The following is a 23,078-nucleotide window of genomic DNA, read 5'->3' as shown; positions in this document are numbered from 1 at the left end:
ATCCATGGATATTACATTATTGAATAGTTATTGCCTATATAGGTAGCCCTATAGATATAATAAGAATAAGCCAATAAGCCAATACATACAACATCGATATAATCCGCCACTGACTCACGTGCTGATCAGCTTATGAGGCTACCTGGCTACCCCTCTATGATGTCAACGAAGTCCAGGTCATCTTCCTCTTCTACTTAAGTCTGTTTTCCCCTTTTTCCTATCACTACATTTCTACCTAGGTATAAACCATCTCAATATGTCTTCCTATATTGTGAGTAAAAATATATCCAGAACATACACTCCCATGGGAATTTCGCTAACCCTCTTAGATCACGTGCAAGCCAGACGCAACCGACGACCAGGTTCAGGCGTATGCATCTCACGCCCATATTCAATATACACTATACTAATATCTCAATGTCTTTTAGCGTCAAGGATCACGCTAAGGAGCAAGGTGGCACCATCGGACACGAGTATTCGTTAATCAAGGGCTTTGCGTGAGTTGCTCTGACACTATCGGTCGTCTTCCAGCGTAAGATGGCTAATCCTTGGTCTTGTTGATAGTGTTTCTTTCCCCGAGGATACCGTTCACAGTCTGGACTCCCACCCGCATGTGGAGCATGTTGAGGCCGATCAGGAAATGAAGACGCAGTAATGATCTACTAGATGTGAGATTTGGCGGACAGCATACATACACAGCCGAACAGATTCGTTAGCATGTTGCATCATCATGGCCTATTCTGGTTGCGGGGTATACATTTGAGTCTTTAGTCTTTACCAGCCAACTACGGATTTACGATACAGAGAACCAATGACCTATATGTTCCAGAGCGAATGAGAATGTGTGTGACCTTGTAAATCGACATTGTTATAGATCAGTTGCAATGGACTAGATAACCTCGAATACAGGAATCACCATCTCCTCACCAAACCACCTCAATAAAGAATATCAACAGAAGAAAAATAAATGTACAATTCCACACCCTCAACGGAAAATCTACAGGTTGGACCCAGCAGTAACCTCCTTGCCAGAGCTAACTCCGACATCCTTGACAACAACCGTCTTGCCGCTAGCACCGGTAATCCGTACATCAACGGTGCTAGTCCCGAATCCAGCGGTGTTCTCAAAGAAGTTGTAGTAAGTGCGGGTGGTGCTCTTCCATGAGCTACCGCCATCAGTGCTAACCTCCAACGCAGTCACAGCCTCGTTGGCATTGACAACCTGCATCGAGAACCAGTAGGCGGATGTGCCCTCCTTGTTCTTGAGCTTCAGCGGTCCATCCAGATCACATGAGACATATGACCAGGTGGTTTGGATGATGCCGGCGGAGATGTCGGAGAGCTCGGCGAAGGCGTCTTGGAAGAGGTCGAGGTGGTTGCTCTCGCATTCGGGGCATTGGTCGACGATCTTGGTTGTGTTAGAGTTGCTTTGCGAGGGTAGAGGGATGGAGGACTTGACTTACCATTGCTTTGATGGAGTTACCCTTAGGTCCGGTGACGGATACACAGGCACCGCATTCCGCTGCGTCGTCCCATCGCTGCAGAGAAAGGGCAGCGCCGAAGAGGTTGCTTGGGAGGGTGTAGCCGGAGAACGAGCATGTTCCGCCGCTGACGTTACCGCCGTAGAAGGTGGCTTTGCCGGGGGTTCCGTTGGAGGAACCCGTGGAGACAGATTTGCTGGAAGCAGACTTGGTGGAAGAGGAAGTGGCAGATTCGGTAGAAGTGCTGGCAGCCTCGACGGGAGCTTGCGTGGTGGAAGTGCTGGCGACTTCGACGGGAGCTTGAGTGGTGGAGGTCTGCGCGGTGGCGGTCTCCACGGCTGGGGCAGCAATGGTCTTGACGACAGCTGCAGTCTCAGCTGATGTGGTAGGCAGAACAGCCACAGCTGGGGCGGTCTTGACAACTGCGGCCTCGACGGCAGAAGTTTCGGCGGCAGAGGTCTCAGCAACAGAGGCCTCAGAGGTCGTGGTCTCGATTTGGACAACTGCGGCGGGGGTTGTAGACTCCACGGCAATAGCAGTAGACGACGAGGCCACTGTAGGCTCGGCGGAGGGTTGAGACTCAACAGTAACCGGAGTAGATGTCGGGGTAACTGTAGTCTCTGCAGAGGTTGCAGTTGGGTATGTTTCCACAGTGACGGTCTTGTAGTAGACGCTCATAGTGTAGCCCTTGGGGCAGTATCCGTCATGTTCGCGGGGGCCTAATGGGCCGGCGGACACAGTAGCAGCGCTGACAAGAGCGGCCACGGAGGCTAGGCGAAGATACTTCATTGTTGAATATGTAGATCGAAGTAAAGAATGAAGGGTTCTGGTAAGACAAGATCTCGAAGATGGAAGATCGAATGAGTGAAGTCACAGATTGACTCTTAAGGATAGGACGTGCAGGCGCACAGAAAGAATGGATGTCTGGATAACGAATGCCAGATTCGAAAGAATTACTGTTCCAGACAGGAAGTGCAAAGGAGGCAAAAGAAGGTATGAGAGGAGAGGGAAAAGATGGAATGGGGTGAGATATAAGTCTACTCTGTAGACACACTGATGACCCATCATAGTTCTCCTGCATATGGCTTGATGAACTAGTAATTTGTTCATTTCATATACTCCGTCGTAAAGAACTACACTAAAGATGAAACATGGCGTGGATCCTCAGCCAGTGTGAATTCTCCGGAGAAGCCGAAAACAGTACTTGGCCCATTATGCTATTCCGAGTTAGGGCTAGTGGGAGATTGTTTAAATTAAAGAAAAAAAATGAGGAAATGACTGTGAGTCAAGGTGAAATGAGATTGCTGATTTGGGCTATTAGTGGATTCGCCCGTTAAAAGAAAGCGAATCGACAAGAAAACTAAAGAACAAGTCTATCGAGCATCCCACATAATCTCGTTCAGCCTCAGTAGTGCATCCGCACTGGCCTTTTCGCAGACATAAAGTCCTCCCGGCTCTCCGCCCCGCGTGGACCACGGAGAATTTCAGAGAAGCATAGGTCTACGAGGACACGCAGCTCCTCGTAAGTAAATGGCTCGCCGTTTCCAGCAGCCAATGCTTTGTCGCCTTGTGATGCAAAAGCCTCCTTCTCTTCCTTAGCATAGTCCAGGGTCCTCTCGGCACCTTCCAGGAACCAGTCCAGGAATTTTGCGCTGCGAGGTAAAGCGACAATTTCTTGAGAAGCCTGCACGTGTAAATCTGTAGCCGAATCTGATGATTCAGCAGCTGGGTCGATGATGATGTTCTTCAAGTTCTGCTGGAGAACAAGCACATCAAGCTGCAATCGCAGCGCTCCATTCTCATTCATAGCCCCAATATACTGGGTACAGGCGACAAAGACCCGATCGATAAATCTTGCCAGGCCCGATGTGATGAACCAGCGCTCAACAGATCCCAGGTACGTCGAGATGTTAGTGTCGAATGCGATGAGATCATTGTTGAGTGTGAGGATTGTGGGTGAGGCAGCGGTCGGTTGATTCATGATAATGTGCCACCAGTTGTCCGTTGTGTGTGGGGATGGAGTGGCGGGTTCGGAGTTCCTCAAGTTAGGAGGGTTCGGCCCGGCCATTGTTTTAGTCAACATGTGGATGATGCCACAGCGGATGTCAACATGCATCGTCAGAAGTGCAGTATCCCCAAGCCGGTGTAATGATTGGAGCGTCCCATCAAAGGCCACGGCAGTCTCGTGATTGAGTGGCAAATGCACTGGGTTATTGATGCTATCACGATTAGGCTTCATCGATCCGAACAGAGTCCATCTACGAGATGGCCGGCCAGTCGCAGTCAAACTGGATGACTCGGCATCAGCGGTCTGATCAACCACAAGTCGAATTCTGGCGAGGTGACTTGCAAGCCATTGCATGCTGTTGTACAAGAGCGAAAGGGAAATGACGGTTTTCGGGTCAGATATGATGTCGTAAGGCTCCAGTGGCACTTTCCCCGTTCGCTTGAGAAGAAGGTCGATTTCCGTATCGATCAGGGTCTGTTTCTTGTCCCCAGCATTTTTCCACAGTTCGTCGACGACATCATGGATGTCGCCTGAATCAGCAAAGGAAGCCGCAGCTTTCAGTCGGACTTCGCCTCCTCGGTTCCGTGCAGAAACTTTTGTGACCATTGCTTTGTACCACCCACAGCACTTGTCATAATAGGTCACGATCTGGTCAATAAGAAGCTGCGTAAATGCTTGATCTTGTGGAATACTCGACAGCATTTTGCTAAATTCTCGAACAATGGACATGAATTTGACCGTTCCCTTGAAAATAGGCCGAGGAGAGGCCTTGGCCCAATGGGGGTCTTCTGTAAACGCATCTGCAGCAATGAAGCTGAGCGTGCAGAGATCCGTCACTGTCTCATCCAACTGGGGTAGGAAGACGTTCACCATGAAGTCATCCAAAAAGGAGGTCAAAGTGCCCATAGAAATATCCGCATCAACAGGGACGATATCTTTGAGCCGCTGGATGAAGGATAGGGAGGGAGGAAGAAGGATTCCCATATTGAAGACACTTGGTTCAAGCAAAATCTTATGCCCGGTCCCTGAGTTACCCTTATTAGATTGCGTAGTATCACTTGTTGCGGTCTTTTGCCTTGACTTGGAAACAAGTCCCGGCACTGAGGATTTCAGGATTTCATCCAGTTCGTCTTGTTCAGCTTTCATCTCGGAATTTTGCTCAATATCGGACAACTTGAACATTTTCTACGACGTAAAGGGTCAGCTACTTGAGAATGATGAAACGACTGGTCTCCATACCTTATTCTTATCGCGGTTGCCTGTGTATAGATGCCGTCGAGAGTCATTCTCCTCCACTCTGGATCGAACAGAAGAGTCTCCATCGGTTGCAAGATAATCGTGCATGAGTGATCGTATCTGGCAAAGCAAATCAATATCCGTAATGCCAGTCAAAGCTATTGGCATCTTACCTCGCTTTGTAGAAGTTTCCACAACTCCTTGAATCCTCCAGAAATCGTCTCGCTTTTAATCAGGCCTTCTCGTTCCACAATGGCCGCAACGACATCGTGAAGAATTCGGTGGCCTTCCGCGATTGCCTCAAATTTGGCATATAGTGCCCACAAAAATTCAGAAAGCACGTGGCCGCGTTTTTCAATGATCTCGGTGGGGAGACTGGACTGTTTGTAGTTGTCCTGGGCTGAGAAGCTCTTGGTTGGTGCAGGATAACGAGTGTCAACCTCTGCGTTAGTCTTATCCACCACAGCAAACAGTTCGACCGGAAGGCGCTGCTCGATTCTATGAACCGCGACGTCAAGGTGGCCCATCTTGTTCAGCGCTTCTATCAGTAACTGAATGTAGGAAAAAGTGTCAGCCTCCGGGTTACGAGAAGCGTCTTCAACCATAGGCGTCAACGGATCGAACTTGGCTAGGAAACTATACACAGGCCGTTCCCAGGAGCGGGTACCGGCCAAATTAGATGTATGCACCTCTTTTTCATCCGACGTGGGTGCTCTCCATCGGTCTGAGCAATAGGGTGATTTAAGGTATAGATGGTCGTGCAACTCCTCGATCAGGATGTCTGTGAGTGATGTTTCCTGGTTTGTGAAATAAGCGCGAATGTCGGATAAAGCGCCAATGTCCTCTAGCTCCGAACGCCGTAGAACCCGGAGACCAGTGTGAAGCACATCCACAGCTGCAAGGAAGCGCTTATCTGAAATCTGAGATTCCAATTTCTCGGGAAGGGATTGGATTTCCTCAATCTGAGTGAACAGCTGTACGATATCATCGTAGTTCTGAGAAGACGTTGCCAGCCCTTTCAGCTCGGGCTTGGTCGATATTAACCCGGATTTGGCATGATCCAGGGCATGCCTCAGGCTTCGTACTCGGGTTTGCGAGGAAGATATATTGGATTGGATTTTGTGGTATGTTCCAATAGAACTGTTGAATCCCTGATGGTGTTCTATGACATGCAATTTTAGCAGATTCCTGTCCACGCCGCCGCAGAAAGAACCTACCATTGACAATTGCCTTCAATGTCTTCTGGATATCATTGTACATATGCAAAAATTCTGGCTCGCGGTCTGCTTTGCCCAATGTACTCGTGTCCATCAAACTCAAAGCAACGTGTACCGGGACACACTCGGCATCAGTCATGAAATCCCAGTCGCGCTGAATAGACTGGAGAATTGCTGCAGAAGGTAGCGTAATTAGCTACTGGGCCAGGCTAAGCAAAAGACAAAGACATACTTTCAATGGCCTGAGGTTCCCCCGAGTCATTATCCATCTTAACCACGGGCGACGCATTTCTCTGGATCCTATGGTCCCTTTGGTCCTTCCGTTCCCTTTGCTCTCTTTGATCTCTGTAATTTCGTTGGTCTCTCGGGTCTCTTTCGTCCCTGTTGTCCGCGTATCGACTTGCATCTCTAGACTGTTCTTCCCGGTACTTTCTGTCGGGTTCTTGGTTCCTTGTGCGTGACCGCGAAGAGGGATGGGAAGAGGCTTGCGAGGAGGGGTGCGAAGAGGGGTGCGCAGACGAGTACGACGAGGGGTGTGATGAGGGATTCGGAGATGAGTTCGAGGGCCGTTGCTGCCTATCCCGGTTCGTTCGATCGTGCCGGCGCTCAGGCGACTGGGTCGGCACAGGAGATTGGCCTGGTGGTAGAGCCGGCGGCTGGGGCGAGTCTGGATAGAAACCACCGTATCCCCCAGGCCGACGATCTGAACGTCCACCTCCGCCTGGTGGTGCGGCACCTCGTCCACCATATCCGTTTACTCCAGGGTTGTTGTTGCCATTGTATCCCCCGTCGTTACCATCATACCGATTGGGGCCAGAGTAGCCATACCCATTACCATAACCGTTTTGGCCGGACATTGCCAATGATGCCCGCTAATCACGGGTTGTTCCAGTTCAGTATGGAAGCGTTGGTGGGCTGTAGACAAGGGGCTGGCGTGGGGCTGTTAGCTAGAAACTTTCGGTCTCAGGTCCTGTGACTTGCGCGCGACAATTGGCGAGGAGCTGCGATCATTCTTGGCTGTAAAATAAAGGGAGCGCTGGAAGCAATTTAGTGATGCCGTGGGGATAGCGTTGAAACAGGCCGGGGCGGAGTGTCAGGCTCCACCAGAGCTTCCCGCATTCCATTCCACTGGCCAGTTGTCAGTCTACTACGAACACCTGGGAAGCTTACATTGTTCGTTATTGTAATTTTTTTAAATAATAGCTATTTTGTATTCTGTTTCACTCTTAGTTATTCATGTCTAGATACATCATTGAAATGGATTATGTTCTAGGCTGCATTCTACCTAATGGCGTCTAATCAATAGCGGTGGGGGTAGACATGGACATGAATCACGGTCTATCAACGCCGCAGACCCCTTATTTGGAGATCGGCTGGGTCTCACGCTCGAGCCACGAACGTGTAAGATCATCTCCCTGGAAGAAGTGCTCTGTCTTCGCCCAGATTTCAGAGTGGTAATCATTTACCCACTTGAGCTCGGCGTCGCTCAGAAGAGACGGCTCAATCAGGTTGCGACCAATAGGGGTCATCGTAACATGTTCAAAGCCTAGCCACTGCTTGTCACCAAAGTTGTGGGCGGTTTTAACTTCGCGAGCCATGACAATGTCTACAAAGAGAGGTATTAGTACATTTCCAATTACAGTCACAGAGCAGTACAACTCACTCTCAATTCGAATACCAAATTTGCCATCCTCGTAGTATCCGGGTTCTATGTCACAGATTAGTTTCGGACTGCAACAAATAGAGGAAGAGAGACAAACCATCCGAAATAACGTTTCCGGCCGCAATGGGGACCTCGGTGTACTGAACTCGAGTCCCGATGCCAATAGGGCCCTCGTGAACATTCTAAACAGGAATTAGCAAAGTGTAAGGTTTTTGATCGGCGACAATACTCGCCAGATAGGATCCAACGCCATGGCCTGTTCCATGGAGGTAGTCCAAGCCTTCCTTCCACAAGTGCTGACGCGCCAACACGTCAATTGCAAAGCCACTGGTGCCTTTGGGGAACACTGCCATGTCGATTCCAATAGTTCCCTTCAAAACTAACGTGAAAGCACGCTTCTCAAACTCAGTAGGAGCGCCGAAGTGGAATGTTCTCGTGGTGTCGGTCGTTCCATCCAAGTATTGACAACCAGAGTCGCAGAGATAGATGGCCTTGGGATCAATGATAGCACAGCTTCCCTTCTCGGGGCTGTAGTGAATAACTGCGCCATTGGGTCCAGTCGATGAGATGGTATCGAATGAGAGACCAGCGAACAGATCATGTTTGGAGCGGATCTGTTCCAACTTGTCAGCTCCATCGACTTCGTCCAAGACAGTCTTCTTGTTGATGAGTTCGTTTTCAAGCCAGGCAAAGTACTCGGTCAGCGCAGCACCATCGCGGATATGGCAAGCCCGCATTCCTTCAAGTTCGACTTCATTCTTCACAGCCTTTGCATCCGCGACTGGGCTACGGGTCTCTTCGACCTGTCCCTCGCCACCAAGGCTAAGGCTGAGAGCCCAAGAAGCCTTGTTTGACAACAAGAACTTTGCTGCGTTCTCACCCGCAGACTGGCTTTTAGTACTGAGCGCTTGAGCGTCAGCGAAGATGGAGTCGTATGGCTTGACGACAACGTCTTGCCCAAAGTGAGCCTTGACCTCTGGTGTCAACTTATCATCTTCGACATAGATCTCAGCAGTGGTGGGCGTAATAACGGCATAAGAGAAAAACACGGGGTTGTAGGGAATACTGCTCAGAGTTAGTCGATTGGCAATGGTGCATCACGGTAAAGACGCTGTTCTTACTCGGTTCCTCTCAGATTGAATAACCAAGCAATCTCATCGAGCATAGCTGCGATAAATTAGTCACTTTGCAGAGCTGTAATATATGCGACGCGGCCATACAAATGATGAATCCGGCCTTCTTCTTTGACTCAAGTTCCTTCCGCAGCTCGGCCACCTTATCTTGGAATGCCTTGCCGGCATACTTCTCGGGATGAACGCGCACTTTCTCGCTGGGACGCGCGGGGCGTTCCTCGCCCCAAACCAAGTCGATCAAGTTCTCCTGGACCCCCACGAGGGATGAACCATTCTTCTTAAGGGTCTCTGCCAACTTCCGTGCGCCAGCTATTGGACATTAGCGCCACTATACACTTCCATATTCGAAGTAACAACACTCACACGCTGTGATTAGAGAGGGGTCAACACCAACAGCCTTGCCTCCTTGGGCCTCCTCCGTGGTCCTATCAACAAGATCAGTCCCCGTACAGATCGTTTCGCATGACTGTCATCTCGTACCATTCCTGCCATGTGGGTACGCCCTCGACTCCACCCTTCAAGAGTTGCCAGTTGGTATCCAGTTGTTTCGCGGCTTGGTTGAAGTACCGTCCATCGGTGGACAGTGCAGCTTTGCTCAGGGAGATGATTGCAGTACCGGCCGAGCCAGAGAATCCCGAAATGAATTCTATGGAAATGTTAGCTATCGGCGCGGGCAAACCAACAGAGGGGGCGGGGGGCGGGGGGCGGGGGGGCGATCATTGACCTCGGCGGGCATCACATGGCGCGATGTACTCGGACTGGTGGCTATCTTCTGAGGGCACAACTATACGAAGCTGGTAAGCACAACTCGAGGTTTAAGCAACCTGCGGGGACACATAGATGAGATCATACTGTAAACATCGACTTTGTGCTGCTGCATCAACTGCCTCAGCTTTGACAGGCGTTCAGAGGTATCCACGGCCCCCATATCGACTGTGTAGCGTGGACCGAAAACGGAGAAGTATCTCGGACGGGAGACAGGCCTTAGTGATGGCAAAGATGTCCAAAGGCGAATTGGACGGGAGAGGAGCATGGACACTGGTAGCCTTCAAGAGATTCCTCAATCTGTTAGCTTTCAAGAAGCTAAGCTAAGCGAAAGAGAGATTAAAGGCGTCAGATAAGCGTACGATAAGCTAATTCCGCAGGTCGTGTGAACTCCGTGTAAGTGGCCTTTGGCCATAGGGCGAGCTCCGAGCTCCGGAGTCGCGGCTACACACGGCCCACACTTTGTGTTGTCATGTTTGCACTCAATCACTTGTGTGTATCATGTCTTTATGGTGGTTTTTATATGTCTTTTATTTAGATATTTTCCCCTTATTGATGTTGTGGCTATAATATTGGCTGCTCGCATAGCTATAATGTACAAAACAACTCTTCCATATGCGCTCTTAATGTATATTCTTTTATAGTTTATCCTATGGCGATTTGGCTGAGTGGTCTAAGGCAATTGAGTACATTTCTCCTAACAAATGAATGCGTTACAACATCTACTAACCCTGTTACAGCTTGTCTTGGATCAATAACCATGGAGAATATAAATTCCGTTCGTGGGTGCATTCGAATTCCAAGATATCTAAAGCTCATCCAAAAAAGGTCACGTGCCTGGAAATTAGAGAACAAGCCCCGCAGTTACCGCTCTAAAAGCCGCCTTAGCGCTGATTGGCCAAGTGATGCAAACAATAGATTCTGCCCGTCATAGCCCCCGTGCTTGTATATGTCACTTCTCTTTTTCATTTCCACAACCACGCGCTTGTCAAGACAAAATGGCAACCTGGATGTCTGACGAGGGTCTTGGGACCAGAGAGTCAATCTCAGAGGCCCATATTGTATGTGTGCCATGTCTACCTCTAAGATCTAACAACTAACAAAGAACCAGCTAGTCACCGAGCTTTATAACCCAGCGAACCAACGGGACCCCACCAGAATTAATGAGATTCAGACCCGCCTGCAGCAACTTCAGAAGACTGAGAATGCATGGGCAATTGCCGATTCGCTTCTGCAAAGTGAACATTCTGCCCAGCATCGTTTCATGGGAGCCCTTACATTCACAGTGAAGATCAATGTCTCATGGTACGGTCAATCTCTCTGATCAGAACCACTATCACCTCATCCATATGTGACGAAGTATTGCTGATGTAGGGATATTATTAGGAATGAAATCAACCAACATTCGGCCACGGAGATCATGCAGCACCTAATCAATCGCTTTGTTGCTTTGGTAACCAATGGTGAACAAGCAATGGTTGTGAGAAAGCTTGCCTCAAGCTTAGTTGCCATTTTTAGACACCCTGTCACACCATGGAAACAAGCTATTTGGCAGCTGGCTGCAAGCCTCGTCCACGGCGGATACGTATCTGAAGAAGAATCACGAAGGGTGGATTTCCAGGAGCGGATACTGCCAGCGTTGAGCAAGAGTGGATCAGGTGCACTTTTGTTTTTCTCAATTGCACTCGCTGAGGAGGCCCTTCGACTGGACTCTGAACCCCAGGATGGGACTGGAGATACCTCAGCTATCCAGCGAGCCATACACAACATTAAGGATGGGTTGCTTTTGGTTCAGTTTGTCCTCAGGGAAATCACGCAGCATGCAAAGGCAGCTGGGGATGATGCGGTCGACCTGGCATTAGCGGCTGAAGCCATGAACTCGTGGAAGGTGAGTTAATCTCGGTTCTTGGTACTTCCGTCTAGAAGGGCGCAACTGCTAATTTGACTCCTACCTCGCAGACATGGTTAGGTGTTCATGGAAATCGCCAACGCTCCTCTGCTGAAGATGTAAATGTCTTGTCGGTCCGATGTGGCCAGACCGTCATTGAGACATTGAGGGTACCTAGCTTGAGTGAAAGCGCAGCTTCTATTTTGACCCAAGCCTTTGAAACCCGCCGCTGGGCCTTCGACGACAACTCACTGTGGCTCGTCTCTGAAATTCTTGCTGATTCAATTGTAACGGTCCACATTTCTGCGGTGAGAAGCGGCGATGAAGGAACGGAGAGCATGTCGTTCGTTGATCTCTTGATTGCATATGTCTCGCATTTGCACATAGATATATTCAGCGACCCCATGACCCCACAAAATGCGGCTATCCTCACACTTATCCACGGGATTTTCAAAACCCCTGGTTATGCTTCCATTGACGATCTCGGAACCCCACGTGTCTTGGAGTTTTGGAACGACATTGCAGAGAGTCTCCCCGATCAACTTGAACAAGGCAGCTCTAGATATGATTTGGTCAAGTCGCATCTAGCTGAAGTAGTCTTGGGTCTTTCCAGCAAACTACTTTATCCTAAGTCCGAAGATTTGGAAGACTGGGGCGAGGAAGAGCGAAGTGAATTCGGTGCCTTCCGTCATGAGGCCTGTGATTACTTACTTTCCGCATACCCTGTTCTCGGTGTCGAACTGGTCACTGTCTTCCAGAGAAGCGCCACGTCCTGCCTGGAAAGTCGGGACTGGCGGAATTTCGAGACTGCCATGTTCTGCATAGCTCAACTGTCAGAGGCAGTAGATGAGAATGGCCACGCCGACCAATGTCTCGACGCCATCTTTGGCAGCGATGCATTTGCCAGGCTCTGCGCAGGCGGGGAGACTGGAATGCCGCTCAAGGCTCGTCAAACCCTGGTGGATTCATTCGGAAAGTATGAATCATACTTTGAGCGTCACAGTTCATTACTTCCGGGTGTTCTAAACATCCTGTTCGAATCACTCAACTTCGAGTTGTGTGCGCACGCGGCTTCAAGGTCGATATTGACTCTTTCAAAATCGTGTGCTCGCGTCTTGACGTCAGATCTTCCCGCATTCTTAGATCAACTGGACCAGTTCAGAACCAAGCCGACAGCAACTGTCTCCACCATGCCTAAGGTTCTGGAAGGAATTGCGACCATCATACAGAGCTTACCTAGTGACCAGGAAAAGGTACAGACGCTAGAGAGAATTCTCGGCTTCTTTGTTCAGGAAGCTAACACAGCACGGGAAGAGGTTACCGGTTCTGCTCATGAATTTGGCCGTCTTCGCGGACACCTTGTGTTGAGCTGCATTGCGAGTATCGGAAAAGGCCTTCGCTCAGAGAGCGAAGTCATCGATATCGAGCTTACAAAGGAAGGAAACCCATATCCTCCATCCTTCTGGAACTCTGGACCAGGTGCCGAAGCCCAGCGCCTGATCATGGAGGCCATGGGACTTTTGATTGTCGGTTTTCCCGTGGACAGTAGCATCATTGAAGCAGCCTGCGACATTTTGAAAGCTGGTTACACCGAGCGGGCAGGGCTTTTTGTCTTTCCACCCTCTATGACAGTGGACTTCATCAAGAGCTTTCCTCTCGGTATCTCCGGGACAGATGTTATCATGGCAACCGCCTCGTCATTTTTGGCATCTCACGCTCGGCATGCGATGAATATCCGCAGTGAGGCCGAGGCGCTTATCGACCATGTAGCCCAGCTCTTTTCCTCGATGCTGCAGAATCCGGATGTATACGACCCAGAGACCGCCAATGCCGGTATTGATTTCCTCACACGACTTTTACCAAAGTACTACCCGATCTTGTTTACTCCTATGAAGTCAAATCTGAGCGCAGAGTCTCCCCTCGCTGTGCTACTTCATTTCACGCTTCACGCATTGACACGACCTGAACCACTTCCTCTTCGAGCCGCATCTGCATTCTGGGTTGCATTAATAGATCTCCGCGGCAGCTCTCCGGAAGAAATGAACATACTCGAATCAGTCCATCAAGAGTTTATTCCACGCCTGTGTTATACAATCATCCAGCAGATTGCTGGGCGATGCGCAAGATCAGACTTGGTCGCCCTGAACGACAGCCTGCGACGCACTGTTTTCAAGAAGATGGCATTGGCGCGCCCGGCTCTGAAAGCTGCGCTCGACTCTTTGGACGCCCAGGTCACAGATGCAAATGGACAAGTGCCACTCCTATCGGCGCAAGACAAGTCGCGGTTCTTGGAGTCTCTCGCCATTGCCCGAGGTAGTCAGAAACCGTCTCTGGATATTGTGCGGTCCTTCTGGTTGAAATGCCGCGGGATGAATTTCGATTATGCCCAGTAATAGAGCTTGCGTTGCTGGTACATGACCTGATGATTGGAGTTGATGGGTCCTGCAACTTCGGTGTTCATTTAGATATCCATTTGCATGACATGCGCGGTGTAGCTTGATTTAATCCTACTTGAGAGTTTCTACTTGCATTCATCTAAGCGCCATAATTGAGAAATTTCCAAATTATTGAGCAGTTCGGCCGCCGTGCATAACAAAAAAAGCAATCTTGTCGAGGGTTATACATAATAATGTCCTCTGCACGGTCTGTGCCTTTTGTCACCTTCACATAACGACCGAAGTACAAGACCTTGCTACCACACCACGTGATCGTGACCCACTTAAGTTGGCATTGACCCACCAACCTTATCCCCAAGATCTGTGAAACGTACACAGACCACAGGCTACTTCATCTTCAATTCCTTCGCTGTCTTTGACCCCATCTGAATGATATGGCCTTCTGGTATATCCATGGAAACTCCGGTCTATGAGAATTTTGTTTTTGATCCTTCTGGCTAGGACATCGAGAAGAACAAAATAGACATTTGAAAGAATATCTAAAAGGGCATCAAAGTAGTATATAATATAAGAACGGTAGGATGTCTAGTTAGTATCATTTCGAGCTATCTACATATTCAAACCTCTTACAGTGTCCAGTACAGAAACCACATAACTAAGCGGCCGACTATTCTTGTAAGTACTACATAGCATTTGAACCTGATGCACAAAAATCGAGTGGCAGAACGAACAATAACGACCTTGTTCTCCACGAATGGGACCATCAGTAAAATACCCCCAACAGCTCTTTCCGTAATTCCCCGTTAATGGACTGCCGTCGGAGACTACGGAGACAACGGCGTGATATGGGGATGGTAGCCGAAGCTCCGATTGGCTATTGTCTTTACCCGCGGACTAAAAACTAACAACGCCCGGACTCTCGGTGGTTGACTCGGTGGTTGACTCGGTGGTTGGCTCGGTGCCGGTAGCCTATTAAGTGACAGAGCGGGGATTAGTTTAAAGTATGTTATGCAGGACATCGTATTGTTGCGCTAAGGTAATAATGTAATAACCCTGGAATATTGTCAAAACGGTTGAAATCCTATGTAACGTAGCCCCTAGTCTACATGCAATGATTGATTTTTAAGATAAATGTATCAAATCATATAATGTATATGTCACATTAGACATCTACTCATGGCTCATGTACAAGAAATTTTTAGGACACAATCATCAAGGCTGAAACAACAGACACAAAATCATATCTACCAACCACGGCCAGCCAACTTATCAGCCTCGGGCAACTGCTTCACGTTGATACCAACCATGGCCTCACCGAGACCCTGGCTGACCTCAGCAAGCATCTTGGGGTCCTTGAAGTGAGTAACAGCCTGAACAATAGCACGGGCACGCTTCTTAGCGTCGCCAGACTTGAAAATACCAGAGCCAACAAAGACACCATCGCAGCCCAGCTGCATCATAAGGGCGGCATCGGCAGGGGTGGCAACACCACCAGCGGCGAAGTTAACAACGGGCAGACGGCCGAGCTCAGCAGCCTGACGAACAAGCTCGTAAGGAGCCTCGATCTCACGAGCGAACGCGCGGAGCTCAGGCTCGGCGTCCTGGCTAGCGAGGAGAATACCACGGGCACGGCTAATCTGCGCATTGACAGTGCGCATGTGCTTAACGGCCTCGACGACATCACCGGTACCAGCCTCACCCTTAGTGCGGATCATAGCGGCGCCTTCGGAGATGCGGCGCAGGGCCTCGCCGAGGTTGCGGCAACCGCACACGAAGGGGACCTTGTAGCCGTGCTTGGTGACGTGGTAGACATCGTCAGCGGGAGTGAGGACCTCGGATTCGTCAATGTAGTCGACGCCAATGGCTTCCAGGATCTGTAGACAGGGGATCGTTAGTGTCATTGTTACTTTTTAAAAAGTCTCCCTTCCCCCGCCACCGGGAGATCTCCGTTTCCCCCCGTTAAGTTGTCTACCCCTCCCCCGCAATGGAGATAATTGTCACATACCTGGCATTCAACGAAGTGTCCGATACGGGCCTTGGCCATGACGGGAATGGTCACGGCTTCCATAATTTCCTTGATCATGCTGGGGTCGGACATGCGCGCAACACCACCCTCAACGCGGATATCAGCGGGGACACGCTCGAGGGCCATGACGGCAGCAGCACCGGCTTCCTCGGCGATACGGGCCTGGTGGAGGAATCTGTTAGTTTTATATGGCTAGATAGTATCAATTCCTCGTCAAAGAGATCATACCTGCTCGGCGTTCACGACGTCCATAATAACGCCACCCTTCAGCATCTGGGCGAGACCGGCCTTGACAGTGAAGTCATTGCCGGTGGTTCCGTTTGGAGCAGCCATTGTGAATTAGCTAAAATAAAAATAAAGAAGGGAATATGGACAAGAGTAAATAGAAGTGAATAGGAAGAATACAAGAATACAAGAATACAAAAGAAAAGGAAGTGCCGAGGGTGAGTCAGTAGGAAATACACTTTTTTCCCCAAAGTTACTTGCCTCAGGCCAATCAAACTCGGAGCGCCCCTCGTCAGGGAAGATCCCATGGAAAGTCAACCTTTCCGAGGATACCCCCCTCTTCCCGGTGAGGAATAGCCCACCGCCTGCTCTCTTTGGTTTGGCTCCGGGGAAGATTTCTTCTTAGTCATGTTATTACGTGAGTGCCTGGCTCTTGGCATTAATCTGACTGCCGAATGCAGTAGGTGAGTAGACTACTACCTACTTTGTATATGTACATAGTTATAACTAGTTAGTCATGTACTTACTTTGTAGATACATGTAGTGTATGGCAGACACCTGGGTAAGACCAACTTTGGAAGTGACTCAGCACTGATATTACACTTTATTCTGGTAAGTGAGTTGCTTTCTTCAATATAGCACGGTGGCTATATGTTAACCTTGGAAGCTATAAGCACCTGTGTCAGCACCTATGTCAGCAGACTCAGCACCTGCATATGAGCTTCAGACATATATCGTACATGTTATAATGGAGGGTCCATAACTACTTAGCTACTAACTTTGTACATCGCTACATGTCTCTATTAATCTAGCATTATACACTTCCACAGATGCCTCTACACCCCCCAGTATTCCCAACACACATACTATACTAATATACTTATGAACTCTAACCAGTTAATATAGACTCTGGTATAAGAAAAACCAACTTCAGAACCAGCCTCAATCCTTTAGAACTACTAAGGTATGGACGATCTCAGCGATATATGACGTCACCTGGCATTCTTATCAGCCGAGGGAGCTCATCTCCACCAAATCCGACTCTCCAACTCCCTCAATTGCGAGAGAGACAAGCAAAACAGACATAATGTCTTTCAGATTATTCACCCACCAGCCCGCCACCCTCCTCCGTCTGGGTCTAGGCGTCGGCATCGGTCTCTCTGCCGCAACCATGCACCCCTTGTCACTCTTCCGCGCCGCCCCAATGCAATGCCAGTACGCAGTGCCCCAGCAAACCTTCAACAAGGATTCAGATTGGGCGGTTAACCCCGCTGAATCTGCGGGGCAGAAGCAGGCACGTCCACGGCGGACTGGGTTGTTGAACGCGGAGACTATGCGCCAGGTTAGTTTGGGGAGTGTGCTGGGGCTTGTTGCTGGTGTTGGGTTGAGAGCATTTTCGAAGGCTTTGGTCGTTATTTTGGGCATGGGGGTTGTTCTTGTTGAGGTATGTACAAGATTTTGCCGTAGACTTGGCCTTTCTTTCCATTGGCTTTGTTGATGGTTTCGCTGTCGGAGGTTATGGGTTGCAGATGAATATACTTGTGACGGTACGCTGATACTTCTTCTGATCCATAGTTCGCTGCATCTAAAGGGTACAATATTCTTCCAATCAATCGGATTCAGAAATATGTTAAGCGCGTTGACTTGCGCCGCGCTATGAGTGAGAAGCGGCCGTTCAAGATGAGTTTCGGTGCTATGATGGTGATGGCGGCATTTGCGAATTTCTAGACTTCGCTTGTTCGGTTAGACGGATATCTAACGCTACTTGTACATACTATCGAACAATGCCATGTTGGATTTCACAAGGACACTGTTGGGCTGTTGGACGCCCGGATTAGAATTGGTAAAATGTTCATTCGTACAGGGTATCATGAGTCTTGTTCTATTCCATACCAAACACAGGGAGGAATCTACGCTACCCCAGCACCAGATCCTCCAGCACGCCTTCCATTTCATCCCGGGATAGTGGCACACCTAATATCTCCATACCGCTTGCATCCATGCGCGAAGTAATCATCTGGTGGTCGTGGAACTCCTTCAGCAGAGTGCGGAACATCATCTCCGAAGAAGCGACGAACTCTTCCGTGGCCTTCTGGTAAAGCAGACGGAACTCGATGCCAGTTTCATCGTCAGCTTTGCCGCCGCCATCTGCCTCACCTTCGCCGTCTGACTGGTGGCCGTCGTCCAGTAGAGTGATGAGTTCTGTCAGTAGAAGACGGTACAGATTGCGTGCATTCTCAGGAAGACTCTTGAGCACAAAGCCCACGCCATCTTTCCCGCCAACACGGCGACCCTTGCGTCCAAGGAGAGTGTTGACCTCCTCGACCACGTCCGCCTCCGCCGAGAACGGTAGGAAGGTTGTGCAATCATGAAAGACGAAATTGAGTTGATCACGCAGACTGATATCCCACATGACCGGGAAGTTGGGGGTATCCGCTGTGACCAGAAGACGGATGCGCGGTGTTGCAGCCAGGCGAGCGAGGAGCGCTTGGTTGGCTGCGCGGCGGAGAGGCGGGGCATCAATAGAATTGATTAAAACCGTAACGGGCTCTTCGCGCGAATTGAGCGCAGATTGTAGTAGCTCGAGGACCTCGGTTGGCTGTGCACCAAGCTTGGATGGCGCATCGTCACCCATTACGGCGGTGACGATCGTGGCGAATATTGATCGGATGGAGATGCCTGGCGTGTAACCATTGACCATTACAATGATTGGAGTCGTAGTGACTGACAAGCGGTGGTTGTAAATCCACTCCGCGAATTCATCCATTAGCTTGCGCTTGGAGCCGTAGCCAAATAGGCAGATGTTGAACCCTTCATCGAACTCGAATGCCCACTGCGGGAAAGATCGGTGGTGCAAGGACTGCAGGTATTCCTTCTCTTCCTTGCACGGATCCTCATATTGCCCAAGTTTCTCGAAATATTCCTCATGCGTTAACAAGGGTACCTTGTTGAGGGTTGCGTTTGATGTCTTGACAGGACCGGCGCGGTTCTGGAAGAAGTATCGTTCGTGTGCAGGGAGCTCGCCTTCCGGTGTCGGGGAGCGCTTATTTCTCGCACCTTTCGGTCGTCCTGCGCGACGCTTTGGTTGTTTCACTCCCTTTTCAGGGGCCTCTTCTGCGTCTTCAGGTTCTATGCTCTCCGCCAGAGGCTGACCCGCTTTCTCCGTATCCGGCTCATCACCATGTAATATTTCTTCCGCTAGCCGTTCCGATCCATCCCAAGCTGCATCGTCGTCCTGCTCGAATAGTACTCGTGCGCTTTTCTTTCGCGCAGACCGGTCTGCATTCTTAACTCGAGATGGGGTCGCTGCGGTTGCGGACTTGGGCTTGGTAGGTGTCGCGAACAAGCCCCGAGCCTTGGATTTTTGGGTAGGCGTTTTCAGCCCAGACTGCTGTAATGGAGTGGCGGAGACACCGTTCGCCTTCTTAGGTGTTGATTGACCCCGTCCTGATGGAGGAAGCTCGTAGGAAGCATCGCCGTTCGGGAGTGCGCCGTTGGGCGCGTGGCCGTTCAAGGCGCCATTGGATTGTTCTAGGGCTGTTCGTCTTCTCTTTGGGGTTGATACAGGCGGCTGATCGCCGGCGTCTGAGAGCTTACGCTTCATGACGTTCTAGTCAGATTTACAGTCACGTAGACGCGAAGGGGAAAGGAAGCAACAGTACCATCAGATCCGGAGAATGTGCACAGGGTCGGACGCAAGGGGCTTCCAAGGTCAATAAATTCGAGATCTTTGTATTTGTAGGGAGCTGCAGGTCTGACACTGGAATGTAGGGCTTAATTGGGGGCTTAATTGGGGCTCGAAGTGCTTGAAGGAATTAAATTGGAGCGGATGGGTTTCTCCGACTCCGCGTCTCCAGGTATGACGGCGACTTATCAACTACGCGACCTTGAAATTCAACAACAATTCGCGCGATTTTACCTCAGTTTGTATTCTATTTATTAGTTATATGGAATTTACTAACTTGATTTCTACTTCAGAGCGCTGGGCTGAAAAAGTCGCGTAAGTCATGTGCAAATTGCAGACCAAATTCCAGATTTCTACCACTTTGATGGCAATCTCCCTTCTTTGTGTATTCACACTTTACAATCATTTGATAGCGAATTCGAATTCGAATTTAGTATCTTCAGAACAAGAAAAGTTTACTCAGAATCCAGATCAGCTCTAAACCATCCTCCAAGATTAATGATCGATTGAGTCCTCGAGCAATTGTACAACTTCAATTTTACTTAGTCTCTCGGCGCAATCCAAAGCCGTGTCACCATTTGCATCTTTGATGCTCAGGTCTACCCCTTCATGAATCAGGAATCGTACAACGTCAACCTTTCCAAGCTCTGTCGCCTTGTGTAAAATGGTACCAAGTCCCATAAAAGCGTAAAGAGACCAGGAGAAGGCATGATTCTGATACATTGTCGCATTCAATGGAGCACCTTCCTTAAGAAGAAGTGTTAAGACCTCAATCACTTCAGATTCCATATCCATTGCGTGGAATAGAAGCTGGCCTTGTTGTGTGTCGCCTCCATTGCCAAGAAAGAGTTTAATAAATCAGACAGGTGCGTAGTGAACAGCATAAGAAAGTGGTGTCAAGTCAATCTGACATTTTTGATTCGGATCAGCCCCATGCCTGAGTAGCCATGACACCATGTCTTGGTCCTGGGCCACGAAACTAGAAATGACTCAGTTACGCGGTTCAGCTTTTGTAGGGAAGAGATTCTTACCCAAGTACCGGGGGCTGTGCGTCGCTTATTGGCTTGTTGATATTCCAGCCGTTCTTCAAAAGCGCTTCGAGGACATTCTTTGCCTTCCACTTCGCTGCTCCCAAAGCGTAATCAGGGTGCAAGGGTAGTCCATGGGAAAGAAGCGCCTCGGCGAATTGGGCATCATCATGTCTAACCGCATCTACCATGAATATATCCAAATCAAGTATGTGGAATTTGTCGTCTTGAGACAAGCGAGTCCAACATATTCCGAAAGGTTTCGATCTGTTTCTGATCATACACCAAGCGTAAATTGTTGATAATCTCAATGGGCGACCGTATTGGAACGCTTGGTAACTGTGAGAGGGTAGACGAGTTTCCTGACAGAATATGGACTTCCAGGACTGTTGAAATTTAATAAGTCAAACTGGATTGATGCAGCTAACTGATGATGGATGTAAAGAGAAGAAAATGAGGTGAGCAGGGCATTTTATACATATGTAACGTAACTATGTATGTCAATTACAGGGAGCTCCCGAGATCGGCTACTTTTTCCCTGGACTCTACGGGATTTGACTCACAAGAACATTGCCCTTATAAAAACCAGCTAGTGTGTAGCAAGTCTAAAATATATAGACAAGACTCACATATGGTTCCAACTACCCAATCTGCCACTATGGCCACCTCCCTCGCCCGAATGCTCAAGGGCCAAGTCCGATGCTACTCCGCACCGTTGGACATGGCCATTCCGGCCTCCAAACAGCGCTACATCCCCACGACTGGCACCTACCCCCAGGGATTCCAGGTATCCGGCACCCATGTAGGCGTCAAGGCCTCCAACACCCGCTTCCCGGATCTGGCACTGATCGCCTCCGAAACGCCATGCTCGGCCGCGGCAGTGTTCACAACCAACAAGTTCCAAGCTGCGCCAGTGCAAGTCAGCAGGAAGACACTACAAAGCCGCAAAGGCAATGGTATCCGCGCCGTCGTGATCAATTCAGGCTGCGCCAATGCCGTCACCGGTAAGGGTGGTCTAGAGGACGCAGTGGAGATGGGAAGAAAGGTAGATGAGTGCAGCGGTGTCGAGAACGACAGCTCGCTAGTGATGAGCACCGGCGTCATTGGACAGCGGTAAGTTCACCCGTGGACTACTATCCCATCAATTGCATAGCCCACCCCCCCCCCAAGAAATCACCATAACTAACTAAGAAACCACCCCACCAGCCTCCCGATCTCCAAGATCCTGGACCGCATCCCCGCAGCGCACTCAACCCTCGCCTCCACGCATGAAGCATGGCTCACCACAGCCCGCGCAATCTGCACAACAGACACCTTCCCCAAGCTCCTCTCGCGCACCTTCACCCTCCCCTCCTCCGCAGATCGCACCTACAGCCTCGCAGGCATGACCAAAGGCGCCGGCATGATCCACCCGAACATGGCGACTCTGCTCGGTGTCCTCTGCACCGATGCCGCCGTCGAGCCAGCAGCACTGCAATCTATCTTGAAACACGCCGTGTCGCGATCCTTCAACTCGATCTCCATTGACGGTGACACGAGCACAAACGACACCGTCGCAGTGCTGGCGAACGGTGCCGCAGGCGGCGAGACTGTGCGCGCACCGGCCGCGTCTGCCAGCGCCGACTACACCGCGCTCCAGGGCGTTGTGACTGATTTCGCGCAGGAGCTGTCGCAGCTAGTTGTGCGGGACGGAGAGGGCGCTACTAAGTTTGTTACTGTGCGCGTGCGTAACTCACCGGATTATGAGTCTGGGCGACAGATTGCTTCGACGATTGCACGCTCGCCGTTGGTTAAGACGGCTCTCTATGGGAAGGATGCCAACTGGGGCCGAATTCTTTGTGCCGTGGGTTATACGCAGGGTGTTGCGGAGGGTACTGTTGTCCCCGAGCGCACTTCTGTTAGCTTCCGTCCGGTCGATGGCAGTGAGGTTTTGAAGTTGTTGGTTAATGGTGAACCTGAGACTGTTGATGAGAAGCGGGCTAGTGCTATTTTGCAGAATGAGGATCTTGAGATCGAGGTTGACCTTGGTGGTGGTGAGCAGGGCGCTGCTGGGTGTGGTGGTGAGGATGCTGTTTACTGGTTCTGTGATTTCAGTCATGAGTATGTGACTATCAACGGTGATTACCGGACTTAAAAGATATTATTTTAGCATTGTTAGTGGAAATCGATGAATTGAGGGAATTATTTTGGGATTGAAGGTGGTTGAGAGTGGTGATGTCTATAGTTACGAAGAGCCGTTGAACTAACTGATAATATGAACAAGGTTGAGGATCATGGCAAGTTGAATATATGGTTTTCGTTTTTCTAGACACATATGGTTACAAGCC

General features: G+C 49.8%; 11 protein-coding genes across 11 annotated transcripts; 4 read left to right on the top strand and 7 right to left on the bottom strand.

Annotated features, from left to right (window-relative positions):
* Nucleotides 1-256: 256 nt before the first annotated feature.
* On the top strand, nt 257-655 carry N7516_008654 (Proteinase inhibitor propeptide; the record flags this gene model as incomplete). Its single annotated transcript, XM_057221373.1, has 4 exons — nt 257-271; nt 330-370; nt 429-497; nt 565-655. The coding sequence occupies 4 exons, from the start codon at nt 257-259 to the stop codon at nt 653-655; spliced, it is 216 nt and encodes a 71-aa protein (XP_057071645.1).
* A 342-nt stretch (nt 656-997) lies between these two features.
* N7516_008653 (putative extracellular cellulase CelA/allergen Asp F7-like) lies at nt 998-2,270 on the bottom strand (the record flags this gene model as incomplete). The annotated part of the gene is made up of 2 exons (XM_057221372.1): nt 998-1,408; nt 1,464-2,270. 2 exons carry the CDS (start codon nt 2,268-2,270, stop codon nt 998-1,000), a joined length of 1,218 nt encoding a protein of 405 aa, XP_057071644.1.
* Nucleotides 2,271-2,886: 616 nt separating this feature from the next.
* N7516_008652 (exocyst subunit SEC8) lies at nt 2,887-6,799 on the bottom strand (the record flags this gene model as incomplete). Its single annotated transcript, XM_057221371.1, has 5 exons — nt 2,887-4,674; nt 4,729-4,845; nt 4,899-5,887; nt 5,943-6,116; nt 6,175-6,799. The coding sequence occupies 5 exons, from the start codon at nt 6,797-6,799 to the stop codon at nt 2,887-2,889; spliced, it is 3,693 nt and encodes a 1,230-aa protein (XP_057071643.1).
* Nucleotides 6,800-7,300: 501 nt separating this feature from the next.
* Nucleotides 7,301-9,771, bottom strand: ampp (aminopeptidase P; the record flags this gene model as incomplete). The annotated part of the gene is made up of 10 exons (XM_057221370.1): nt 7,301-7,548; nt 7,606-7,650; nt 7,703-7,787; nt 7,854-8,670; nt 8,727-8,772; nt 8,826-9,047; nt 9,102-9,163; nt 9,219-9,384; nt 9,463-9,522; nt 9,591-9,771. 10 exons carry the CDS (start codon nt 9,769-9,771, stop codon nt 7,301-7,303), a joined length of 1,932 nt encoding a protein of 643 aa, XP_057071642.1.
* A 730-nt stretch (nt 9,772-10,501) lies between these two features.
* On the top strand, nt 10,502-13,784 carry N7516_008650 (putative importin 13; the record flags this gene model as incomplete). Its single annotated transcript, XM_057221369.1, has 4 exons — nt 10,502-10,564; nt 10,615-10,808; nt 10,890-11,391; nt 11,463-13,784. 4 exons carry the CDS (start codon nt 10,502-10,504, stop codon nt 13,782-13,784), a joined length of 3,081 nt encoding a protein of 1,026 aa, XP_057071641.1.
* Nucleotides 13,785-15,031: 1,247 nt separating this feature from the next.
* On the bottom strand, nt 15,032-16,146 carry N7516_008649 (pyridoxal 5'-phosphate synthase subunit PdxS; the record flags this gene model as incomplete). Its single annotated transcript, XM_057221368.1, has 3 exons — nt 15,032-15,661; nt 15,793-15,975; nt 16,042-16,146. The coding sequence occupies 3 exons, from the start codon at nt 16,144-16,146 to the stop codon at nt 15,032-15,034; spliced, it is 918 nt and encodes a 305-aa protein (XP_057071640.1).
* A 979-nt stretch (nt 16,147-17,125) lies between these two features.
* On the top strand, nt 17,126-17,766 carry N7516_008648 (uncharacterized protein; the record flags this gene model as incomplete). Its single annotated transcript, XM_057221367.1, has 2 exons — nt 17,126-17,482; nt 17,614-17,766. The coding sequence occupies 2 exons, from the start codon at nt 17,126-17,128 to the stop codon at nt 17,764-17,766; spliced, it is 510 nt and encodes a 169-aa protein (XP_057071639.1).
* Nucleotides 17,767-17,953: 187 nt separating this feature from the next.
* On the bottom strand, nt 17,954-19,642 carry N7516_008647 (origin recognition complex subunit 2; the record flags this gene model as incomplete). Its single annotated transcript, XM_057221366.1, has 1 exon — nt 17,954-19,642. The coding sequence occupies one exon, from the start codon at nt 19,640-19,642 to the stop codon at nt 17,954-17,956; it is 1,689 nt and encodes a 562-aa protein (XP_057071638.1).
* Nucleotides 19,643-20,218: 576 nt separating this feature from the next.
* On the bottom strand, nt 20,219-20,518 carry N7516_008646 (Ankyrin repeat protein; the record flags this gene model as incomplete). Its single annotated transcript, XM_057221365.1, has 1 exon — nt 20,219-20,518. One exon carries the CDS (start codon nt 20,516-20,518, stop codon nt 20,219-20,221), a length of 300 nt encoding a protein of 99 aa, XP_057071637.1.
* A 63-nt stretch (nt 20,519-20,581) lies between these two features.
* N7516_008645 (uncharacterized protein) lies at nt 20,582-20,942 on the bottom strand (the record flags this gene model as incomplete). Its single annotated transcript, XM_057221364.1, has 2 exons — nt 20,582-20,702; nt 20,755-20,942. The coding sequence occupies 2 exons, from the start codon at nt 20,940-20,942 to the stop codon at nt 20,582-20,584; spliced, it is 309 nt and encodes a 102-aa protein (XP_057071636.1).
* A 467-nt stretch (nt 20,943-21,409) lies between these two features.
* Nucleotides 21,410-22,885, top strand: N7516_008644 (bifunctional ornithine acetyltransferase/N-acetylglutamate synthase; the record flags this gene model as incomplete). The annotated part of the gene is made up of 2 exons (XM_057221363.1): nt 21,410-21,864; nt 21,958-22,885. The coding sequence occupies 2 exons, from the start codon at nt 21,410-21,412 to the stop codon at nt 22,883-22,885; spliced, it is 1,383 nt and encodes a 460-aa protein (XP_057071635.1).
* Between the last annotated feature and the right edge of the window lie 193 nt (nt 22,886-23,078).

Source organism: Penicillium verrucosum (assembly GCF_028828655.1).
Source record: "Penicillium verrucosum strain IBT 35672 chromosome Unknown utg000003l_segment0_segment0, whole genome shotgun sequence".
In the NCBI taxonomy this organism is placed as follows: domain Eukaryota; kingdom Fungi; phylum Ascomycota; class Eurotiomycetes; order Eurotiales; family Aspergillaceae; genus Penicillium; species Penicillium verrucosum.
Note: the sequence above shows the minus strand (reverse complement) of the source record. Positions and strands in the feature narration are given on the sequence as shown.